This window comes from Panthera pardus, unplaced genomic scaffold, assembly GCF_024362965.1.
Source record: "Panthera pardus isolate Hobbes unplaced genomic scaffold, ASM2436296v1 HiC_scaffold_1, whole genome shotgun sequence".
Classification (NCBI taxonomy): Eukaryota; Metazoa; Chordata; class Mammalia; order Carnivora; family Felidae; genus Panthera; species Panthera pardus.
In genome coordinates this window covers 21,216,176-21,242,394 of record NW_026526654.1, presented here as the reverse complement: position 1 = coordinate 21,242,394, position 26,219 = coordinate 21,216,176, and the positions used below count along the sequence as shown (strand labels likewise).

Genomic DNA, 26,219 nt, shown 5'->3' with positions numbered 1-26,219 from the left:
AAAGGAAGTGGGGGTGGAATTCTGGAACACTGAGGCTTAGGGGTGGGCGGGTGGCCGCAGTGAGGATGAGTACTTCAGTAGGGGTTCCACGGCCAAGCGCAGGAGGAGGAGGGAGGACATTTTGCCCAAATATAACCTTGTCCTTGGCAGTGTCGGCAACCACCTCCCTGCAAGGAGAGGCTTTCCAGCCAGAATGATCAAAGACACAGACTAAACAATGATTCTAGGGTCCTGTTCTCCACGCCCATCTTCCTGCTACAAAACTCATTTTGTAAGTAGTATCGGGAGAATTATCTAAACGTGCTGTCTTTTGCCTTACATTTCCCGGCTATTATAAAACCACTTTTAATCCCTATTAGGAAACCACATAAACTTGGTTGAAAAGGTTTCATTCTTGGTAAGAGGCTATAGGTAAAACAGCTCCCTGAAACTCTTTCTTCACAGGAAAAGCTGGAAGTGTTAGCAGTTCGTTGTCTAGGGGCGCCTGGCTGGCTCAGTCAGCTGAGGGTCCAACTCTTGGTTTCAGCTCAGGTCATGATTTCATGGTTTTGTGGGTTCGAGACCAAGTCGGGCTCTGAGCTGACAATGCAGAGCCCGCTTGGGATTCTCTCTCTCCCTCTCTCTCTCTCTGCCCCTCCCCCACTCCTGCTGTCTCTCTCTCAAAAATAAATAAACCTTAAAAAATTTAAAAAAAAATAGTTCATTGTCTACATGGCTACCATTTCCTGTTGATAATCCAAGTAGAATATACTTTCATATTGTTATCCTCTTTTGGTCACGGAGAGGGCTAATATACCAAACCCCTCACCCCATTAAAGCCCTTTGTAGCTTTTTTTTTTTTTTTTTCTGTTTCTCTTGTGTGTTAAGAAGACAGTGGAAGCAGGGTATCTCTTCTTCAGAAAAGTCTGAAAGCATGAACACCACATTAAGGTAACCCCTGGATTAACTTTAATTAGCTCTAACAGTCTTAACAGGATGACAACCAGCCTTTGGCTCAGAGAGAAGAGCCTGGGGACATCTGGACCTCCAGGAAGATGTAGACAGGGAAGAAGACAGGGAGCCTCAGACATCTACCATGAAGCAGGAGCAGGGTTAAGCTCCAGGACCCCCCTCATAGGGGCCCCGCCCAAGGTCTTGCATCTAACCTGGTATTTATAATTTTCTTTCCTTTTTTTTTGAGGAGAAGGAGGGGGAGAGAGAGAATCTTAAGCAGGCTCCATGCCCAGCGCTGAGCCCCATTCGGGGCTCCATCTCACAATTTCTCCATGAGAAATGACCTGAGCTGAAATCGAGTCAGAGGTGTAACTGACTGAGCCACCCAGGCGCCCCTTGGTATTTGCAATTTTCTAGTAGTTTTCTTAAAGAGGGGCTCGAAATTGTAAATGCTTCGGGGCCCTCCAGAAGCTGGATCTGTCCCCGACCTGAAGGTTTCTCAGGCATCAGAACTCACCAAGACCAGGAGTGAAGTCCTGATCTCCCCTCTCTGCTCTCACCAGCTGCACGGAGGCCTGCTCTGCCCCACCCCTGCGGCGCCTGCATTTGATTAATGGCATCACCACCTCCCAAGTCAGGAGACCGGGTGTTGTTATTCTCACTCTCTCGCCTACTTCCAGTGTGCAGCGTTGAGCAAGTTCTAGCTCCATAAAAAACCGCTGCAGTCTGACCCTTTCCCCCCATCCCCTCAATCAGAGGGTGTGCTTGGGGGCCCAGAGCTTTCACCCCTGGTCCCCCTGCCTCCAGTCTCTTCCTTTCTGCCTCTGACCCCACTCTGCCATAAGAAGGATGGTCTAAAATACCTTACAGTGGCTCCACAAGTTTCCGGACTGGAACACAGGGTGCTGGGCACATGAGGCAGCTCTTCAGGAACTGGCCACCTCACTTCACACGCAGCTCTGAGCTTCCCTCCCTCCCCTGCACACCTCTGAACTCACCTTTCCCTTCTGATCGACACAGATTCCCCCCAGCCATGCCTACACCCTAACCCCTTCAGGGTTTGTGTTCATCCTTCACACCCAGCTCAGATGCCACCTTCTCTTCAATCCTTCTTGACCGATTGCCCCTGGTCACTGGTTCAGATCACCCTTTGATTTCTTGTGGATCCAGCCCTTTTTTCTACTAATGTTTGCTTTTGTCTCCCAAGCTAGATGGGGCTCCCTGTTCATCTTTGTCTCATCTTTTCTCCATTCTTCCATTGTTGTGGGGTTCATTCATTTCTGAGTGCTTTTCCACATCCCATCGTGATTTCACCTTAATACTTGTGTCTGCTGTACTGAAAGACAGGATTTCAGGGTACCATGGTTAGGAACACAGGGCTCTGGAACTAAATCGCTGGTTTGAATCCCAGCTGTCCTACTCACTATGTGGCTGTAGACAATATTTACTTTATTCGGGTTCCTCCATTTCCCCATCTATAAAGTAAAGGTAACAAGAGTATCTACCTCATCGGGTTGTCCTAAGAATTAAATAAGTAAATGGACATAAAGAGCTTAGAAAAGCACATGATAACTAGCGAATACTCAGTAAGTGTCAGCTAGTCTGATGGAGGAGAGGGAAGGGAGGAGGTGGAGAGGGGTGGCTTTCTTCAGTGACCCACTGTTTCCCCCACCCCACTATATAAGCCCCTTCCAAAGAACAGAGAGGATACTTAACGTGAAAGTCTGTTGTGCCGAGAAGGACACTGTGCACATATTTCCTAAATGTTTCTGTGAATAATAAAGATGACGCTGTCAGGGCACTGGAAGCAAGAGGCACATGCACAAACACACACAGGCAAAGTTCTTCAAGCTCTGAGGATTTAGCTGGCTATACTTCCATTTCCAAATGCAAACCAGGCTATCCTCTACCCCCCTGACCACTCAACTCCAGAGAGCGATTCCAGCTCCTTTTCCTTTGCACTTCCCAGGGCACCGTAGCCAGGACAGCGCACCCATTCCCATGCTAGAACCCACAGCTCTACCTGCAGCCTCAATGGTCACGACACACTGATCTACGGATGTCTCCTAACCTCAAACTAGGGATGCCCCAAACCAAAATCCTCCCCTCCATTCCAACCCCCTCTGTCCCATTCCTTCAGCAGATGCCCTGGAGGTACGCACTTCAAACATCTGAACACTCTTGACTCTTTCCCCTCTCTCTTCTGGACTTAACTGTCTCTTACATCCAGATACTTCTCTCCATCTCCACTACCATCTACTTTAATGAGGCCAACATCACCTGTCACTCTGTTGCAAGGACCCCCTCCTTAGTGCCTCCACCTTCAGACCTCCCTTTCAACAATCCATCATCCACTCTGCAGTCTGAGTGATTTTGCTAAAACATCAGTCTGACCATGAGTTAGTTGCCTTGTCTAAAATCTTCAGTAAATGGCTCCCCTCCAATACTGGAATACAGTTCCAAAAGACCCACCGGGATCTGGTTACTTCCCTGCCTACCTCTCCAGCCCACTGGCCGCCAATGTACTCCCACAGTTGTCCAGCTCCATAAGCTCCCTCCAGGCTTGTGGAATTACTAGCAGCTCCAAGGAGGTCTCAGCTCTCCTTCCCTGGGAGGGAGAAATGCCCCTCACCTACCCCTTCCTTGACAGAAATGCCCCTTGGCAGAAATGCCCCTCACCTACCCCTTCACCTGGTACATTCTTCTCTTCCTTCAAGACTCAAGTTAGACATCACCTCCACCAGGAACATTCCCTGACTCTGCTCCAAAGGTGAACTAGGAGCGCCTCATAGATACTCTCATGGTAATTACACGTAACTTACCCCGTCACAGCTTGCATCCCACTTAGGAGCTCCTACCGGCTCTCTGACAGCACAAACTGTATTAGCAGGCATCCAATGAATACTTGAAAATTAAAGAGAAAATGAGGAGGCGTAACATAATAAGAAATATATATTTGGTCTCTGCCCCAGTTTCTGGTACAAAGCTTCTAAAACTCTTAGAATTCCACGAGTGATAGAGGAGCATCTTTTGTTATTCATAATAAGCCCCATTCAACCTTATCTGAGTTTATGCTAATGAGATGACTCTTGGAGGTTGGTTGTCAGAGGAACCAACCAAGTGATTAGAGGGTAGGATCTTCCAGATCTGAAGCCTGACCTCAAGGGAGGGGAGAAGGGCAGGAGACTGAGTCCAATAGCCAATGACCAATTATTTAATCGAGCATGCCCACATAATGTGGCCTCCATAAACACCCTAAATAAAGGGATTCCAAGAGCTTCTGGGTCGGTGAACACATAGAGGTGTCAGGAATGTGATGTGCCCAGAGAGGGTATGGAAGCTCTGTATCCTTTTCCCACACATTGCCCTATGTGTCACTTCCATTTGACTGTTCCTGAATTATATCCTTTTTAATTAGCCAGTTATAACAAGTATTTTACTGAGTACTGTGAGCATTTCCAGCAAATTATCTAACCCAAGGAAGGGGTCATGGGAACCCCAGATTTACAGCTGGTCAGTCAGATGTATAGGTGACAAACTAGGACTTCAGACCAGCGTCTGAAATGGGGGCTGTCTCACGGGACTGAACCCTCAACCTCTGGGTCCTGTACTAACTCTAGGTAGTTAGTGCCCAAATTGTTTAATGTGGGGGACAGTGGGGAAACCCACACATTTATTGTCAGAAATGTTGTGAGTACAGGAAATAGTTCTTCACAGCAGAAGGGAAAAAAAACAAGGAAAAGGTTTCAGGGTTCTTTCTGAACTGCTCTTCAACAATAAAGAAAGCAGAGAGAAATAAGAGTAATTTGTAAGACTGATTCTTTGATATAGCTGTTGCCTATGTCATCAATCTAGAAAACATACAAGGAATTCCAAAAGTGCATAAGGGTAAATTTATGCAGCATATAGGACTGCCAACGAGTGCACATCTTAGGATTCCATAAACACACTCTCATCACAGAGACTCTGTAAAGACAGAACGAACTTGAGAGAGAAGAGAAAGCCTACCAGCGGGCAACCAGCTCCATGTAGTCGCTCTGCTTGGGTTTACAGGTCACATCTACCTCAGTCCCTAGGACACGGGTTTTTCCTTGGCAGAGAAACAGATGTTTATTGAAATGCATCCTAAGATAAAGCCTCTGATTGTTCACTGACATTGGAGAAAATGTAAAGTACTCCTTTATCCAACATTCCAGGACTGAGATAACAATAAAACACACACACACACTTACACAAATACACAGCCACACATACATCACACACAAACATACACATATCCAAACCTTACACACATGTAAAATGAGAGTAAGGAGGAAAATTAGCCTCATGTAACAGAAAGGCTAGAATTTACTCTCCATCTATTAAGATACAGATGTATTTCCCGTAGACATGAATACACTGGGTTTGGAAACTCTAGGAGTACCCCTGCTTATATTTTGCTGGGACTCCTTTTGTTAGCAAAGAGCGGATATAGAAAATATGTAGATTTAAATCAAGGTTACTTGAGGATGCAGCTGCCAGACTGGAATTTTTCCTTCATCAGAATGCACCAGAGAGTCCTTACAAAGACAAGCTTGATCTGCTTTATGAACAGGCTATTTCACAAGGAAACAAATTTACAAATATACTTAACTCTACACTCAAACCTTAACCCTTAACTCTGAATCTTTACCAATATATGCTTTATAGGACTCTTTCATTCAGCAACTTATGGAGGACAGTCTACATATTCTATCTTAAAAATGTAGTTTAAAAAAAATAAACATTAAAATGTAGTTTATGTTTCTCTCTCTAAATTTGTTTTATTTTTACTAAATTGCAATTGAACTGACAGCTGGAGAAGAATTTTGCCTCTGTAATGGACACAGAGTGATACCAAAATAAAGGCTAGTATATAGAAGAACATAAAATATAATAAAGGCAGTATCACAAGTCAGTGAGTAAGGAATGAATGAATTCAACAAACAAGATTGGGGGAAATGAGTGTTGGGGACAAGGAGGGAACCAAATTAGGGCCTCAACTAAACTATATATCCAAATAAACTGTGAAGCAACAAAGCAGGGGTTGGCAAACTATAAACGACCAGCTACTAAATATTACAGGTTTCTGTCACAACTATTCAACCATGCCAGTGTGACAGCATTATGAACAAATAAGTATGGCTATGCCAATAAAACTTTATTTACAAAAACAGGTGACAAGACCTTTGGATGAAAAAGCCAAATAGTAAACAAACAAATAATTCCAAAAGAAAATAGTGGGAATATCTGATCTAGGGAAGAATTTCTAAGCATAAAAGCAATGGGAAAAATCATAGAGGAAAGATGATTATGCTTATCACGTACATTTAAACTTTTGTTAGTAAAACAAGTATATAAAGAAAGTAATCAAAAGGCAAATGACAAAATGGAAAAATATTTGAAATAAATATGAAAAGGCCACCTGGGTGACTCAGTCAGTAAGTGTCCAACTCTTGATTTTGGTTTAGGTCATGATCTCACCTTTCATGAGATCGAGCCCCATGTGGGGCTCTGTGCTGTCAAAGCAGAGCCTCCTTGGGATTCTCTCTGCCTCTCTCTCTCTGTCCCTCCCCTACTCGTGCTCTCTCTCTCTCTCTCAAAATAAACAAACATTCAAAAAATAAAATTAAATAAATATGACAAAGGATTTGAAGCTTGAAAATTATCTCTTCGAGGTGCCCGGGTGGCTCAGGTGGTTAAGCATCCGACTTCAGCTCAGGTCATGATCTCGTGATTCGTGAATTCGAGCCCCACATTGAGCTCTGTGCTGACAGCTCAGAGCCTGGAGCCTGCTTCGGATTCTGTGTCTCCCTCTCTCTCTCTGCCCCTCCCCCACTCACACTCTTTCTCTCAGTCTCTCAAAAATGAATTAATGTGGAAAAAAAAAGAAGAAAGAAAATTATCCTTTGTCTCGCAAATTGGCAAAAATGATGCTGGCATTTTTATGAAATGACTAATATTCACTGCTCTTGGAATGTAAATGGAATCAATCATCAAGCAATAAAAGAATATGCCTTAAAGGGACTTTTAAAAATTCATTCTTGCCTTAGTAAGTTCATGTTCATGAACTATCTAGCCTATGAAAATATTCAAGATCCATAGAAAGATTTTTGGGTGAAGATGTCCTCTATAATTTTAATGTATAATAACTTAAATGCCTAATAACAGAGAAGCATTCAAATAAATTCTAGAATATACATGGCAGTAGAATATTATGCACATACTAGCATTTTAGTGGAACATTATGGGCCATAAGAAAATTTTAAAAAGGCATCAGGAATGGCACCTGGCTGGATCCATTGGTGGAACATGCAACTCTGGATCTTGGGGCTGAGTTTGAGCCCCACCTTGGGTGTAGAGATTACTTAAAAATAAACCTTTCTTTAACAGAAAGCCATAAGAAATGATTTATGAAATATACTATTTTTATATTTTCATAAGCAGAGAAAAATATTAGAAAACACACTACATGCTCAGCAGTAATTATCTCTCGGCTATGGGATTATGGGTGATTTTTATTTTCCTCTTTATTCTTCTCTATAGTCTCTTAAGTTTCCTCTAATAATTATATATTCTAAGTATGAAAGACAACGCTACTTTTACAAAGCAAAAGAATTGTTGCTTCTCACTAAATCTGTGAGAGAAACATAAATCAGCTACTTGAAATATCTAAAAAGTGAGACTTGAGCGAAGCAACAACAGCTTTCCTCATCTGTTTCTACTCAGTATTTCTGCTGCTTTCCTCTTTAATATCTAAGAAACAGCTACCAGCTCTAAAAGGGTGAAGACCTCCCAGAACAGACACATTCCAGCCCCTACAACAGAACAGTTCAGAATTCCCCTGGGATATCTGAGAATGCCTGTGGTCATGCCTCCAACAGTTGAGGCAAAATGAGTGCTAATTTGAATCCCCATACAACCATGTTATTGACCTAAGTCTACCTACAGCAATTCTAAGGCGGTTATTCTGTTCATAAATAACTCCGTCAATAGCTTAAGAAATAAAGAGCAATAAGGAAGGCAGACTGCTTGAAGTCACAAGGAGAGAAAACAAATGTTCTTGTCTTCAACTTTTAAAAATCTCAAAAGAATCTTTCTGGAGGGCAATCTGGCTAAATATGTATCAAAATCCTTTAAAAAGCAAAAGCTTCTGCACTGCAAAGGAAACAATCAACAAAACTAAAAGGCAACCGAGGGAATGGGAAAAGATATTTGCAAATGACTATTGGACAAAGGGCTAGTATCCAAAATCTATAAAGAACTCACCAAACTCCACACCCAAAAAACAAATAATCCAGTGAAGAAATGGGCAGAAGACATGAATAGACACTTCTCTAAAGAAGACATCCAGATGGCCAACAGGCACATGAAAAGATGCTCAATGTGACTCCTCATCAGGAAAATACAAATCAAAACCACACTCAGATACCACCTCACGCCAGTCAGAGTGGCTAAAATGAACAAATCAGTAGACTATAGATGCTGGAGAGGATGTGGAGAAACGGGAATCCTCTTGCACTGTTGGTGGGAATGCAAACTGGTGGAGCCACTCTGGAAAACAGTGTGGAGGTTCCTCAAAAAACTAAAAATAGATCTACCCTATGACCTAGCAATAGCACTGCTAGGAATTTACCCAAGGGATACAGGAATGTTGATGCATAGGGCCACTTGTACCCCAATGTTTACAGCAGCGCTTTCAACAATAGCCAAATTATGGAAAGAGCCTAAATGTCCATCAACTGATGAATGGATAAAGAAGTTGTGGTTTATATATACAATGGAATACTATTTGGCAATGAGAAAGAATGAAATCTGGCCTTTTGTAGCAACGTGGATGGAACTGGAGAGTGTTATGCTAAGTGAAATAAGTCATGCAGAGAAAGACAGATACCATATGTTTTCACTCTTATGTGGATCCTGAGAAACTTAACAGAAGACCATGGGGGAGGAGAAGGGGGTAAAAAAACTTAGGGAGGGAGGCAAACCATAAGAGACTCTTAAAAACTGAGAATAAACTGAGGGTTGATGGGGGTGGGAAGGAGGGGAGGGTTGGTGATGGGCATTGAGGAGGGCACATGTTGGGATGAGCACTGGGTGTTGTATGGAAACCAATGTGACAATAAATTTCATACTAAAAAAAAAAAAAAGCAAATACGCTTTTGCCTCACTCTTCCAGGTCTAGAAATCTGTGCTAAGAAGACAATTTGACAAATGTCTAAAGCATATATGCAAGGATGTTTATCACAGCATTTATTGTTGGCACAAAAATAGAACAGTGAAACAGTGGGTATCGGTTAAACAAAATGTCACATCCTGCAATGTGAATGTGTGTGTCCTTTCAAAATGCGTATGCAGAGGCCTAATTCCCGATGGCATGGAAGGTGGCGGTGAGGCCTTTGGGATGGGATTATTAGGTCATGAGGGTAGAGCACTCATGAAGCCCCCTTTAGCCAGGAAGAGACTATAGTGCTCTTATAAAAGAGACCCCACAGAGATCCACTGCCCCTCTTCCATATGAGGTTACATCGAGAAGACTGCCCTCAAGGAGCCAGGAAGCGGGCCCTCACCAGATACTGAATCTGCAGGTGCCTGAATCTTGGACTTCTCAGCCTCCAAAACTGGGAGACATAAATATTTGTTATTTACAAGACACCCAGTCTATGGCATTTTGTGATGGCAGCCTGAAATGAACTCAGACACATCCATACAATGAAATGCCACCAATAAGATTGAGACATAAATGTATACTTATTAACATGTAAAGATATGTGTAATATACTGTGGAGACTATTTAAAGCTAGTTATAGACTGCATAACAAAATAATATGCTTATTATATGTATGTATTAGCTTGGACTGCCATAACAAAATACCATAGACCAGGTGGCTTACACAACAGAAATTTATTTTCTCACAGTTCTGGAGGCTAAAATCCTAGGTTAGGGTGCCAGCAAGGTCAGTGCCTGGTAAAGACTCTTGTCTTGCAGCAGACAAGCTGCCTTCCTGCTATGTGCTCACACGGTGAGGGAGTTAGGACTCTCTTACTCTTCCCGTAAGGCCACAGCCCTATCAAATTAAGCCCTCACCTTTATGACTTCATTTAACTTAATATTTCCTAAAGACCCCCATCTCCAGATTCATCACATTGGGGGTCAGGGCTTTGACATATGGATTTTGGGAGTCCAAGTGAATCCAGAGAAACTCACAACAATTATATTTTTTTATGAATAATGCTGTACTTGGATGAAATTCTGGAAGGTTTTGCCTCAAAATGTTTAAATTGGTGGGTTACGTCTATGTACCGAACACAGCATGCTTGGTTTCTACAATAAATGTTAATTACCTGTTTAAAATTTCATAAATATTAATAAGATAGTACATTTTAATAAAGCATTGGGGGAAAGGTACAGTAGTCTTTCAGGCTGGTCTCACTGGCTGTGCTCACAGAAAGCAGCATCAACAGAGCAGGGCAATCTCAAGACACAGGAAATGGATCCAGGAATCAGAGCAGACAGTTCCTTGAAAACACCTCCAATTTACTAATGTGATCTAAATAGGCAACAAAGCCCACAGGGCATCATTAGGAAGGATATTCGAAATAAAATGGAAAACACAGCCTACCCAAAGCCATACTGCAGCGATCGGACTCAGAACCAAGGCAGTGTTCCAGAAGGCAGCCACGCAGGTTTCTGCTTTCTTACACCTCAAGACAGTTCTCACGGTGCAAGAAAAAAATTATGAGGGAATACCTAAAATAAGCAAGATCCAGCCTGTACTTTCCCCACTGCCTCAAGCTGACAGGTATCAGACCATGTTTCACTTATCACCTGTGGCAGATTCACCAGTTCTCTCCCCTTACCTCTCCCCTCCCCCCCCCACCCATCCCCCACCTCCAAACAGACACACAGACATGCACAAGGAGGACTGCAGGCTCTTAGGAGCACATATCACCCTCAAGTCCATTCTCTGTGCACAGTACACATGACAAATCGGAGGATTTTCATAGCCAGTAGGCGTTTTCTGTTAGGAAGGACTGGTTAGCCTGGGGAGACCACAGCGGTCTGGTGAAATTCTGTACCATTATAAAGGCTGACAACATGTTGAAGACATGTAGCAAATCTTATAATAAAAGAACCATGAGAAACTTCACACCTTTAAGGAGGTAAGAAAAAAATTAAATATTAATTTACAATGGGTAAAATTGTCACTTATTATCCAGTCATGTCACAAAAGAAATCGAAGACAGGAAGTTTGTTTTCTCCCCTTGTGGCTTCCAGCAGTTTGCCTTCATGGCCACTCTCTAGGAGGCTGCTGACAGGATCCTAGCTGCTGCCGCAGTTATAACTGAGCGATTTCTTCCACTTCACTAGTAACTGGCAAAAAGAGAGCATGGTACAGAATAATCCCACGGCTCCGCTGTTCTTCCACAGACGTGTTAAGAGAATATTATATTGGGGCATCTGGGTGGCTCAATCGGTTAAACGTCTGACTTAGGCTCAGGTCATGATCTCGCAGTTTGTGGGTTTGAGCCCCACGTCTGGCTCTGTGCTGACAGCTCAGAGCCTGGAGCCTGTTTCCGATTCTTTGTCTCCTTCTCTCTCTGCTCCTCCCCCACTTGTGCTCTATCTCTATCAAAAATAAATAAATGTAAAAAAAAATTTTTTTTAAGAGAATATTATATTATATTATAATAAGTTATTGAGTAAAACAGGTCAAGTCCTAGCCACAAGGCTGTGCCCATCACAAACCCTCACAGACAGGTGTATTGTGTCACCTCACACTGCCCCTTGTCACAGAAGGGGCCTGGGCTGAGCTAGGCCTTCATGTCCTCGGACAGTGCCCTTGTGCCTTCTGCCGGCCTCTCCCTGACGGGGGCGTGAGCTTCCTCCTCACTTCTGTACACTCAGCGCTCAGCACAAAGGAGCATTCAAGGTTGTGTCTGGAATGAGCTGAACTAATCCATTCAATTACTTAGAAAAGGAAGACGTTAGGAAAAATCTATATTCAGGTATAGAAACTGTCCCAACTCAGCCTTGGCCCTCCACTGTGGTAGGATTACTAGTCGAAATTTAAGGGTGGTACAGTTGAAATTCACTCAGTCCCCAGAGGCCAGATGAGCCACTGCCCAGTGTCCTACCCACCATGGGGCTGATTCATGCCATTTAGATATAAAAAGAGCCTTCCTGTACAAGATCACACAGCTGCAGCCTTGCAAAGTTAAAGTCTGCACTAGAGACATCTGATTTTTGCTTCAGAGCCAACTTTAATGATGATAAAAATGCTTTTTCTTCACCACAAAGTTCTCTCTTAGCTTATTACACTCTGCCTGTTGTAAAAGGATTTAAAGTGATTTATATAAATACATATAAAATAAGACAAAAAGTATTTAATAAGCACATGAGAAAGAGCAGATGGTGATAAAACAGTCATATAGGAAAATAAGGAGCAAAGTTTAAGGGCAAAAAAAAAAAAACATTTTGAAAGAGCCTATGTATCGGTCGCAGGTTTGGGACTAAGCTTTCTTTTACCAGGCAACTAAAGAGGTGGCTGAGATCAGTTACATGAATCTTAATGTACATAAAATACAAAGTTCCTCAGGAAGAGCACAACCATTCAGAGTAGGGACAGAAGAAACTTACTTCATAATTTACCTCATGAAAAGAACAGTAAAAAATAGAAATCATTATGCTAATAGCTAACAATTAGCACTAACTTTTATATAAAACACTGTCTTAAGGGCTCTAGACATACTCACTCATTTAATAATCCCATGAGGTAGGAATTATGATTATCTGCATTTCATTAAATGCAGATTTATTTCATTATTCATTAACAGTGAAAATGAGGAACCGAGCAGTTAAGTAAATTGCCCGAGGTCACCAGCTAGCAAATGTGGGCTGGGGATTCAGGCCCTGCAGGCTGGCTCCAGAGTCGGCACTCTTCACTACCACACCAGTGCCTCCGCCTCATCCAAAATCAACTGAGCAATGCCCTCAACAAAACCCTTGTAGTAGACGTCACTTTTGTAAGGATGTTTCTCATGCTGCCCTTCCGTTCGGCCAAGAGAAAAACACAAAGCTTTGCTCTGTAGCAGCAATTCCACTGAGGCCAGAATGAGGCAATCCATCCATGTGGGTTTCTGACACATGGGCAGATATCTGGAAGATGTAGAGTCTCTCGAAGAATGGGTGGCCTCAAGCCCTTCTGGCTAATCCTCATAAACATTATTACTTCTCCTCCACAAGATCCGGTGCGTAGTGAGCGGCCAGGATGGGGGTTATACGTGAGGAGCAGGTGAAATCCAGCTCTGACCTGCTGACAGTTCAGGCACAGCCACAGGCTGGACAAGTCTCCTGAGCTGAAGGAAGAACAGACACCCTACTAAGGCTGAGGAGCCAACAGGCCCACATCTGCCTGAAGAGCAGGTCCGCCCTGCCCTTGCCCGGAGGGGGCTCAAAGGAACACCATCGGGCAGGGCTTCCCTAAGAAAGGGTTTGGCTGGCTCAAAGCAAAGGAGGAAAAGGCCCTCACATGCCTGTGTCATAGGACGGGTCTCAACAGAGATGGTCTGGGTACTGCCCAAAGACGGTGTCATCAATTGTCAGTCGTGACCACAGCAAACCCATGGAATGTTCGGCTTTGAACCACAGAATTTCTTTATGTGGCTTCAGGACAGGAGGGTTGAAAAGTATCACTCTAGGGCAGATTACTGAAAATGAGCCAGTTATTGTTTGGGGGACACTACAAAAATTTTTGATAAAAGACGTTGGCTTTAGGATAAGTGATCATAACCTGACTTCTCAACAGCTTCTCCAAGCTCAAGTTCAGGACCATTAAAAACATTTCATTAGAATTCACTCATTAACTAAGCACCCAACTACGAATCAGACACTGTTCTTGCTGTTGGGGCAGAACAGCAAATAAAACAGACAAAAATCCCAGCTATCCGAAAGCTTATTCTTTTTTTTTTTTTTTAATATTTATTTATTTTGGGGAGAGCACAAGTGGGAAAGGGGCAGAGAGAGGGGGACAGAGGATCCAAAGTGGGTCATCGAGCAGAGAGCCCGATGTGAGCTCAAACTCACAAACTGAGAGATCATAACCTGAGGCAAAATTAGATGCGCAAATGACTGAGCCAGCCAGGTCCCCCCAAAAATTTATTCTTCTTGTAAGTCTGATAAGCAACACTTACTGCTAACTACTCTTACTATACTTGACTAACAGTGTCAGGTGGAGATACATAATGAAGAGACCATGGCAGAGAATCAGAGAAGGGTGCCCTGCAGGGGCTACAAGATTATACTGGTGGCCAAGGAAGCCTCACTTAGAAGGGGAAATCAGAGCGAGCCCTGCAGGAGGCCAGGGATGGACCGGGCAAACGCCCGGCTGGAGAGGTCTAGGTGAGAACAGCAAGGCATCCTGAAAAGCCAGCGGGAAGTGTGGAATGAGGAGAGAGTGAGAAGAAAATGGGGGTCTCCAGGAACAAGCAGGGGGCAGCAGGTGGGTAGGGGCAGACCCCGAGGCCACAGGAAGGATTCTGGATCTGCCTCTGAGTAGAGGAGCGACCACTGGACCTTCCTTTTCAAAGGAGCACTGTTGGCCAACTGAGGAGAGGCCACGGGGTCAAGGACAGAAGCAGGGAGAGCAGTTTGGAGGGAGAGGGTGCATCTTTCCACCCACAGCACCTCAGCCGCACACATGCACAGCCACGCCTTTCTCAGTCTGCAGGTACAGGCGACCGTGGCAGGCAGGAGCACCTGACCCAACACACAGGAGCAGTGCTTCACAATCCAGCCCCCGAGTGCCGACAGAGCCCCCGGCTGGTTATTACTCCCTCATGCAACCAAGGAAAAAGGAAAACAAGCAGAGTCTCTTGAAGATGGCTTAACCCAAGACAAGTCAGCGCGACCGAAGGGAGGAGAAGCAGGCGGAATGGGGGAGGTGGGGCCCTTACTGGCCAAGCAGTCCCAGGGCTGTCGGGGTTGGGGATTACAGCTCATGGAGCAGACTCTGTAATGGGCCAGTCCTTCCAATCTCGAATCCCAGTTGTTCTCCAACGCATATTCCAAAATACATTAGGGTTTAAAATATTTAACAGTTAATACATCCACTTCAGTTCCACGCCCACACATAATACTGCCTTCCAAAATGCATATGATGCCCCAATGATGCCCTCCTGCCCTTCCTCCCAAGGGCTTTGAGAGCTAATGTCACATAAGACCCTCTACAAGATGCGAGGCTGGGCGACCTGATCTGATCCTGGGGTGCAAATGGCCTGCCGGCACCCCCTCCCCACGTCAGATGGCAGCCTAACGACCAGGAACAGCTTTGGGGTTTCCACGCACCTCGCCCTCGCCTTACTGAGTGGCTGCTGGCCAGACACACACACACACACAGAGACTCCCACGTGTGTTATTCTCACTCGTTTCAACAAAAAACTGTGATAAGAACAGAAGGGAAAATGGCAAGGCCTCCTGAGGGTGGAGGAGACCAGCATGCAGCCTCCTCATGAGCCTGGTATTTGTGAGAAGGCCCCAGAGAGGCACACCCATCTATGACCTGTCACCTCCTCATGCGTTGTACCCGGGAGGAAAGAACACCGAAGTGTCACCTAAGCTTCCTGTTAACTCTCAAGAGCCTTCACCCAAAGACAGTATAAATAGTCAGATTTAAAATAATAAAACTGTAAACATTTCTCTCGCACCCATTACAGTTTTCTTTCAAGCTCCCTTTCAATGTCTCCCAGAATGGAAGGACCAACCACAGGCCATTAGTAAGAAAATTTCGCCAGGGAAAAGACTAAGATGTAAAGGAACTGAATAATTCACTATCACTGGTAGAGGGTTCAATATACAGTGCCCTAAATACACACTTTGCCACGCATTATTTCTGAGACTACACCGAGAACGTGTAAGCTCATAAAGCTAACTTAGAAAACTAATCTGTAATCAATTACCGTACTCCAGCTTCTCTCTCTGTATGCATTTAAGCTCTGATGAATGCAGGGCATTCTGGCACATACAAACAGGCACCTCATAATTAAACTTAAGGCCACTTAATTACCCATTTACACACCCAGGCTACAGATACACAAGCACACTGAAGTAAATAAATACATTTGCTTTATAAGTAAAGACAAGTTTATTCTAACACCACCAAACTCCTTGTTAATTAAGCAAGACAGCATTTACCAGACAGGAGGAGATCAATAATTCTGAGTCTTCTTTTGTCCAATTGTATGCTGTATATTCAAGGGCATTATTCTCTCCTTGCTGTTTGCACATATAAGCACAGTTTCTTTCAAACACGGTGCGGATGCCTTTAAACAGAATTACACTAGTCGTGCAACCCATCCCCAAGGTGTAGATGTTCAGATTTCTAGCAATCTCTACTCCATCTCGACATCATCTTCCTTGGCTCTTCTGAGCAGGCTCCCACTGTACCATCCTCATGACAGGCAGTTGCCGGCACCAGAACAGAAGGGAAGCTCCGAGCTGTTGCACTAGAATCTGCTCCTGCCCAACTGCCTGACAAAAAAAAAAAAACAGGCTCCGAGTGTCAAACAGGAGGGGTGGTGCAAAAACCAGATGACACACTTCGGATGCACCAAAATCTTTAAGGTATCGTTTTTTTCCAGTAGATTGCTTCCCTGTTAATACCAAAGAACAAATAAGCAAGAGATTTACATGTGGTTACTGGGAAACTGCCGGCTCCTGTGATTTGCTTAGGATTGTTCGGAATCTCAGAACCTGCCCAAAATGAAAAAAATGGTGCCAGACAGCCACCCTGCTGCAGATGCTGCTGGAAGGCACAAAGAATGTTCATCTGCTGCAAGGAATCACTCTCCCAGAATGCTTAGCCCAGCATCTATATTAGCAAACATCTCTTTCCTTGACCTAAATATGCTGTTTGTTTAATCCTGCATCCGTGAGGAACAGAGAAGCAAAAGGAAAAAAAAAAAAAAAGCCCCAAAATGAGAGAAATCACTAAGATGACTGCTGCTATGGAAACATGTGTAAGCCCACTTCAAACAACCTTTTGCATGTGTGGGTAACAGCTTGCTGACAGCAAATCACAAGGGAGCACAAAATTGCTGTGTCAATCTTGACTTCTGCCCACTTCCACTCTGCTAGAGAGAGGACTAGCAACTTTGCACTGCTTAATACATTCTCCCATCTCTGGTACCCAAAGACGCAAATGAGAACGTGCATAAAGTCACCTGATCGGGCTGGACATACACCTTCTGAAGCAGCACTCTAATATGCGACGGTACATACACACGGAAGTCCCACGGTCAACAGGGCTATTATCTGGGGTGCATAAATTAATCCAGGTCCCTGCACTGCAGAATGAACTCGCTAACACTATACTACCGTATGTGTGTCTTTGGTGATGGCGGATAGGGAATCTTGTCACTGATAAAATACTAAATTGACCCTTGCATTCCCCTTCCGAAAACTGAAAAGTAAATTATGTAAAAAGACTATGATGAACTCACAGGAAAACCCCTCCCACCTACAATATGTATCTAGAAAAAAGTTACTGCTCTTTTAAGATCTGTTCTGAATTCTTCCTTATTTCACAAGGCAACAGATGGTTTTCATTTTCTATCTACAGATTTCAAAGTTAGAGTGAATTATAATGACTGAGTACCTACTGGTTGGTAACAGAGACCAGTGTAATGTAATAAAAGCAGATCTTTAGAGAATACTATGTGGTCACATAATCTCAAAATTTCTGTTTTTTATGGTTAGTTTACCTATTAGACCTCACAGATAAGCAAAAATCTAGGCTTCTTTCTCCTGCATTTTTATGCAAACTTTCTCGAACAGCCACAGAGATCAAAGGAGTAAAGATACTGGCCACATGAAAAAAAAAAACAAAACACCAGAGTAACTATACGTGGTCCAGAGCATTCAGCTTCAGAATTGCAATTCTGTTAAAACAGAGCTACCACGTTCAAGATTACACTCAAGTCCTGACATCAGAACAGCCAAGTCTTCATGTGACATCACAATGCTAGCAGATAAATAACATGAAAACTCATCTACACAGAAACTGAATATTGTGGACTATAAAACCCTCAACACATGGGTTAAATTACCTATCTTGAGAATTCCAAATGCTCACCATCAATCTTAACTTCTATACTGCAAGGAAAACAATTTAAAAAATAAAGTTCACTGAATATAAATAAAGATGATACCTAGAAATTTAAAATTAATTTATTATTGTTACTACCTATTTTAGACATCCTGGGTGCAGAAGCCAGGGAATATTATTTGAGATACAAAAGATTATGCTTGAACTTTACAAAGGATTATAAATGATAACCAAACAAATTTTAAAGCTGCTGGTATGTTCTATTTGAATTACTTTAAAAACTCCTAAGTTAATATTTAAAACAAGGGGACAGAATGGAACAACTTCCCAACAATCATTCAGAGGAAAAAGAAATATTTCTTAGAGACCAACTAATAGGCATTTAAGCAACTTGTATTAATTTTAAATATTAATCATTTTCCAACCAACAAAATCAGTGGGCAAGAAAAACAACAGAAAATATTTAGAGCAAAGGGTTCGACAAGGCTAAAAATGAGTTTCATGCTGATAGAAGCATGACAAAATGAATCATTCAAATGTGATGTTGGTTTCACTGATTTTTCTGCGTCAGAATGATCTTGGATTAGTCTCAAAGGATAATTACCATGAATTCCATCATAGGACACAGAGATGGTGGCAACCAGTTCAGCCACCTACAGAGTATGTGTTTCAACTTGGGGATCACATTTGCTCTCTCGTCTTTAAATGTGACTTCTAATTTTCACAATTCCCAAGACTGAAAGTCTGCCCCTGACTCCATCTCGAGCCCCAAGCCCATGTCTTCCTCCCCTGCTGACAATGACACCCGACTCTCCTAGCACCACCTCACCCTCAGATGTTCCAAATCAATCATCTTTTAGTATGACACCCTGGGATGGTATGTCAGCACAATGTCAGATTTTTAAGCCATAGGAAGGAATGAAGTAGTGATTTAGGCTACAGTATGGATGAACCTGGAAAATGTTATGCAGAGTGAAAAAAGCCAGTCACAAAAGACCTCCTATCGTAGGCTTCTATTTAAATGAAATGTCTAGAATAGGCGAATCCGTAGAGAATGAAAGTAGATGAGTGGGTGCCAGGGAATGGGGAGTGATTGCTAATGGGCACAGAACTTCTTTTAGGAGAAAAAAAAATGTTCAGATATTGGACAGTGTTTCTAACATATACACTGTCTGCGAATATACTAAAAAACACTGCATTGAACACTTTATACAGGTGAGTTCTATGGTTTGTGAATGTAATAAAGAGCCTGACTCCACTATTGGTCTTTTACTACCGACAGCTTTAAGCCTCCCTGCTCTTTTCCCCCTTCTGTCCCACATCTGGACAAACTTGAAAGGAGGTTCCCGGTGGCTCCTTCCTGTGGTCCCAGCAGGAAATTCAAACCCCTCAGGAACCCTCACCCTGGCCCCACCCGCTAACTGCCACAAAAACCCCAAACCAGGCTCAGGACCTGCTTGGGAGCTGCCCTGCTCTCCTCAGAGAGCTCATTACATGAGTAATAAACCTCTTGACACCCTTCTCCTGAGTGCGGTGTCATTAGTGTCAACATCCAAAGCAAATTTGGGGTGTGAGGGGGCCAGAGGAGGGTCCATTCTGTTTCTGTGGAATGGCCCCAACAGTGACATATATCTCAATAAAGCTGTTACTAAAAATGGGAGAGGGGAGGGAGATAACATCTACCCTGCCCACCCTGGAAGGTTGTCAAGTTCAAATAAAATAATAGGTGAGAACTCAACCAAGAAATTGCTGTAAACATGTCAGTAACTATTGTTTTATACTGCACAAAAGACTTACTGTGTAGCTCGAAACAGCCACCTTGCTTAATGAATTTACAACTTCGGAATGTTGCTCTGGCCCGAATACAGGGAATACAGGAATACAGAAGCCAGGGACCAGGGAGTGCCTGGGGCTGCCCTCCGCGTGTGCATTTTTTTCCTTCTTTTTTTTTTAATTTGAGAGAGAGAGAGCAAGCGTGCATGGGGGAGAGGGACAGAGGGAGGGAGAGAGAGAGAGAGAGAAAGAGAGAAAGAGATAGAGAATCTGAAGCAGGTTCCACACTCAGTGCAGAGCCTTATGCAGGGCTCGATCCCCTGACTCTGGGATCATGACCTGAGCCATAATCAAGAGTCAGCTGCTCACTAACTGAACTACCCAGGTGCCCCAGGGGGTGCATTTTAACCTAGGAAAGGAGCTCCAGCCTGTACAAACCACCAGGAACCTGAACAAGCAGTAAGTTCAGGTAAGAAGTGCTGCCCCACTCAACAATCACAGCTAACCTCAGCCATTTGGCCACAGAGACCACAGCAAGCAAGTCTCAAGCTCTGAGCCCCCACCCGAAAGAATATCCATCTAGAACTGCTGTTCCCATGTGCAAGCCTCTCCTTGCCAACAGCCTTTGTGTTTGAAATATGTTCTAAAGGTCGGGTTAGTTTGACAAGTAGATTTACTTCATACTCTCTCAGAAAACTGTGCATAAAGAAGAATTTTAAATAACACCAAAACATCAGGAACTACAAGCTAGAATTAATATCATATCTCAAACAGATAGAAGTCTTCTACCTTGGTCAGACCTTGGGCCCTACCTTACGAGGAGACCAGGAAGGGAGGGAAATTCTGTCCATTCTGCAGTGGCTAAAATGAAGATCTCATGTAATGATAATACATCACACTCTATCTAACTGCCATTACAGTGGCCAGTCCATAAGAAGAGGTAATCTTCATCCCTGACAGTCCATACTACATTCCTCATTGCAGTGAATTCTGCTGAACAAAGAAACCTTATGTAAGTTGGCCTATTACTCCTTATTCATTTTATATTCAACAGTATAATCAAAGTTAAGTAGTGTGTCTAGCATAGGGCCTAGTATATACCACATGCTCGATAAATGGTGGTCTCCTCCACGTTTGCCCCAGATTAAAGTTTTTTCTTCCTCGTTATACAGTGAGATAGTTCTTCTAAAAATACAAGCACTTCTTACACAAAACTCAGGCATATGAGAATTTAAGATCTAATAAATTCAAACTACAAATTCTTTATATTGGTAAAATATGACTCAAAGACAGAAAGGGAGTGTCAGGGAACAAGAAAAAGGAGTTAAAATAGTGAAGAAGGAGTGGAGGTTTTAGCAATGATCATTAGAAAAAGTTTGTTGTTTTTTTAAGTAAGGGAAATCAAGGAAGTTTTATTACATAAGGACCTTTTTAAAAATAAGGAAAAGGTGAACTCTTCGACCATTGTGTATTTCAGGAACATAAACCTCAAAATTGTGGGAAAGAAGGTAGACTTACAGCATATCTAAATTTATCCATCATTTATCATCCCCACCTCCAAAACACACGGAAGTGCCACTATCAGTCACTGTGGGATGAACAAAGACGGCAGGTGGGCCTCACGGCCAATGGCACAGACAGGAGTTTTAGACCCTCAAAGAGCTCAGTGAAACAAACTAATTTTGGTAAAAATGTATCTCTAAAGTCATACCCACACAAAATATTTGAACCAAGCCTGCTGCTAACAGTGGTAATTAAATGTTCCCAAAAGTAGACAACACAAAGTTACACATGTGTCTCCATGTTGGCGCTAGAATATTAGAGAGACTATTAGGAAGGTGACAGGTCCCTGTGGGGTGCTCTGAACATAGAGTGACAAAGTAGGAGTGGACGCAACCAGACTGGCTCTCCAGAACAGAGGGCAGTGGTCCTCCAGAGATGAGCAGACTCTCTCAAAAGATATTAGAGGGGTGCCTGGGTGGCTCAGTGGGCTGAGCATCCAACTTCAGCTCAGCTCATGACCTCATGGCTCATGAGTTCAAGCCCCACATCGGGCTCTGTGCTGACAGCTCAGAGCCTGGAGCCTGCTTCGGATTCTGTGTCTCCCTCTCTCTCTGACCCTTCTGCACTCATGCTCTGTCTCTCTCAAAAACATAAACAAACATTTTTTTAAAAAATTAGAGAATCTTCCTTTTCAGTACCTGCAGGAGACTGAGTTAAACAGATTTTAAAATAAAACAGAACTCCTAAAGGAAGAAAAGGTGGGGTTAAGAAGACCAACTTACTTTGCTAGTAGGAATATAAAATGAATATAAAATAGCCACTGTGAAATAGAGTATGGTGATTCCTCACAAAACTAAATGAAGAATTACCATATGACCCAGCCATTACACTTCTCAGTAAATGTCCAACAGGGCTGAAAGCAGAGGTCTGAGGAGGTATTTGAACACCCATGTCCATAGCGGCATCACTCAAATAATCAAGAGGTGGAAACAACCTAAGTGTCCATCTACAAATGAATAGACAGAATGTGGTATATATATATATATATATATATATATATATATATATATATATATATACACAATGGAATATTATTCAGTCTTAAAAAGGAAGGACATTCTGGGTGGCTCCAGTCAAGCGTCCGACTATTGGTTTTCGCTCGGGTCATGATCTCATGGTTTCATGGGCTCTATGCTGGCAGGGTAGAGCCTGCTGGGGATTCTCTCTCTCTCCCTCTCTCTCTGCCCCTCCTCTGCTCACTCTGTCTCTCTCAAAAATAAATTAATTAATTAAAAAGGGGCGCCTGGGTGGCTCAGTCAGTTAAGCGTCCGACTTCGGCTCAGGTCATGATCTCACGGTTTGTGGGTTCGAGCCCCGCATCGGGCTCTGTGCTGACAGCTCAAAGCCTGGAGCCTGATTCAGATTCTGTGTCTCCCTCTCTCTCTGCCCCTGCCCCACTCGCGTGCTGTCTCTCTTTCTATCAAAAATAAATATACATACGTACATACATACATAAATAAAGGTAAGGACATTCTTACACATGCTACAATATGGATCAAACTTGAGGACATTATGCTCAGTGAAATAAGCCAGACACAAAAGAACAAATACCGTACGATGGTGCTTAAATGACATAGCTAGAATAGATACTTTCCTGGAGACAGAAAATGGAATGGTGGTTACCAGGGGCTGGAAAGAAGGAGGAATGAGGAATTACTGTTCAAAAGGTATAGTTTCAGTTTTAGATGACGAAAAAGGTCTGGAGATAGATGGTGGAAATGGATGGTTGAACAACACTGTGCATGTACTTAATGCCACTGAACTATTTAAAAATCGTTAAAATGGTAAATTTTATTTTATATATATATATATATATATATATATTTTTTTTTTTTTTTTACTGTTATAGAAAAAAAAAAAAAAAAACAATGTACTTACTAGACACTGCATTCCTATAACTTCCGGGACCAAGTGAAATGACAGAAAACCAGGAGGGTACCAGTCTCTCCCCATGTCTGACCCTGGCCCTCACAAAAGGCAGAGGAGTCCAAGGAATAGGCTTCATAATATTTATATTCTAATTATTTCCTCATTCCACTTGCTTATGAACCTCTTAGAAAAACCTTCCAGCTATGAACCAGCACAGAAACAAGAGAGCCAAGATTTAAAATCCCGATTCATAGACAACTTCTACATGTTTCACAGAGAACTACGAAATGGAGAACCAACACAGCTGAGGGTTCCGATTTATTTATCCCTCGGCTCAGGTAGCTTCAGGCAAAGTCAAAACTTCAATGACCATTATGGGAGGTTATGAAGCAAAATCATAGTTGGCGAGGGAGCTCAGTTCTTTGAAGAAAAAGCAATAAATCCGTAAGTGTTGATCCTGTCAAATATGAGAAGCTGCCAGAAGAGCTCACCTATTTGCAAAGCTTTCTATCCCCACTGAAACCACAGGGGGGTTGGGGGGGGAGCCTCCATAGAGGGGGACCGATGATGGCACAGATCGTAATGAATGCAATAAGCACCAACGTCCAACTGTAAATGAAATACTGAGTGAAAAACAAGGAAGCTGAGCAAACTCAAAATGGAATAATGAAATCAGAACTCGCAGTGACCTCCTCCTGGCCTCTACCAGCCTCTTCCAAGGAAATTCTATTTTAGGCAAACATCTGAAAAGATCACTTAGCGGCAAGGTATACTGAATGTAAACGACAGAAAAGATACACAGCATAATTTATGTACAACAAAGGCACTCAGGAAACAGCTTGTGTGCTTCAAATACGAAGTTATGGTTGTGGGAAAGTTGTTCTTACATGCGAAGAGAGAGACTAAAATTCAGAATCTACACACCTCAACTCCTCGTATCTCACATTTTAGCAGCTGAGTATTTTACATCTTTTGCTGTCATTGTGTCAATATAGAAATACTGCCTCAAACATGATTAAAAACTTCTTGAGGGGTAAACAGGAAAACATAAACAGGCAATCTGAATTTAATCATTTTTAGAACTAATATAGTCAGATGTTCAGTTAGATTAATCCAAAGGTAAATAATGAGAAATAAAGATACTGCAATGGTTACCTTCCCAAATTATAGGAGGGAAAATACAACTTTTCAAAATATTCCTATGACTTTGAAAAAACAGAGTAAACAGACTCAAAGTAAAATATGTACTCCTTTGTCAAGGCTTCTGGTCAAGTCAGAAGGAACTAGACATATGCTATGTCCCTGCTCATAAGGTTCAGGAAGCTCTAATCTCTGAGCCCTTGTGAGTTTTTTATTTCTTTTTGCAAAGACACAAAATTCAGGACTTCATATGATTTATATATAGCCTATGGTTGGGCTATACTTAACTGTAACTGTGTTTTAAAAGAATGGTACTTTGGGGGACACCTGGGCGGCTCAGTCAGTTGAGCATCTGACTCCTGATTTTGATTCAGGTCATGATCTCATGGTTCATGAGATCAAGCCCCGTGTCAGGCTCTGCTCTGACACCACAGAGCCTGCTTGGGATTCTCTCTCTTCCTCTCTCTCTGCCCCCCGCCCCTGGTCTCTCTCCTCTTAAAATAAATAAATAAACAAACAAACAAACAAACAAACACTTAAAAAAAAAAAAAAAGAATGTTACTTCGAAGAAACATTTCCTGATGTGTAAGTGAATTTCACTCAGTCAGAGACATGAGAAACTTTCCGGGAAAACACTCTCCACCTGAGACTTGGACAGATCACAGATACTGCATCCCTCCATGCCAACTAAAAATAGGACCCAAATAAGATATACAATTGAGCAATAAGTAAATGAAAAGTCATCAGAGAAGTATAAATCAAAACCATCATATAGCACTTCGTATCTACTAGGATAGCTAAAAAAGATAATTATAAGTGTTGGTGACGATATGGACAAATTGGACTCCTCATACACTGTCGGTGGGGATGTAAAATAGGGCAGCTACTTTAGAAAACAATCTGGCAATTCCTCACTCAAATACAGAGTTACCATATGAACCAACAATTCTACTCCTAGCTATATACCCAAGAGAGTTGAAATATATGTCCATACAAAAGCTCGTACATGGATGTTCTTAACAGTATCATTCATGATAGCCCCAAAGCAGAAACAACCCAAATGTCATCAACTGATGAATGATATATAAAATGTGGTATATCCATGCAACGGATGGATTGTCCAGTAATAAAAAGGAATGAAGTACTGACACATGCTACAATGTAGATGAACCTTGAAAATATCATGTTAAGTGAAAGAAGCCAGTCACAAAGGATCACATATTATATGATTCTGTTGGTATGAAATGTCCAGAACAGGCAAATCTTCAGAGACAAAAAATAGATCAGTGGTTGCCTTGGGCTAGGGGAACGGGTAAGGTGGAACAGGAGGGTAACAGCTGAGGGGTACAGGGTTTCATTTGGGGGTAACAGAAGCGTTCTAAAATTAATTATAGTGGTAGATACACAACACTGTGAGTATACTGAAAACCACTGGATTGTACACTTTAAATGGGTGAACTGTATAGTACGTGAATCGTATCTTGATAAAGCTGTTTAAGAAGAACACAGGACCTATCAGGCACACCTACAAAAAGCTGAATTTATCTAGAAAGCACTCTATCCTTAACACTGTTATCTTTCCAAAACATATCACTATCCCCAACACAGTGAATTCCCAAAAGTACAGAAGATAAAGGTAAGATGATTTCTTTAGCAAGCAAGCTATCTATCTGCTTTATATTCACAGCGCACGCAAGGGAAACCTTTTGTCTGCTCTATAACTTTGGCTCATACATTTTGTTAGGCAAGGTCTGGGTCTGGGTTGAGCCATCTATCCCAATTCACTTATCCCAAAAATAAAGAAATTTCATTTATAGA

General features: G+C 42.6%; 1 protein-coding gene across 9 annotated transcripts in view; it reads right to left on the bottom strand.

Moving 5' to 3' along the window:
• The window catches only part of DOCK9 (dedicator of cytokinesis 9), a 289,055-nt gene that overhangs the window by 205,063 nt on the left and 57,773 nt on the right, over positions 1 to 26,219 (bottom strand). For 3 of the 9 annotated variants that reach the window (XM_053892034.1, XM_053892094.1, XM_053892150.1), the window contains exon 1: positions 16,145 to 16,456. The exons of 5 other annotated variants lie outside the window; for them this stretch is intronic. In XM_053892034.1, coding sequence (XP_053748009.1) covers positions 16,145 to 16,306 — 162 coding nt within the window. In that variant the 5' untranslated portion in view covers positions 16,307 to 16,456. Of the gene's footprint in view, positions 1 to 16,144; positions 16,457 to 26,219 lie in introns of those variants that run through there. One more of the 9 variants, XM_053892143.1, reaches the window with a different exon arrangement.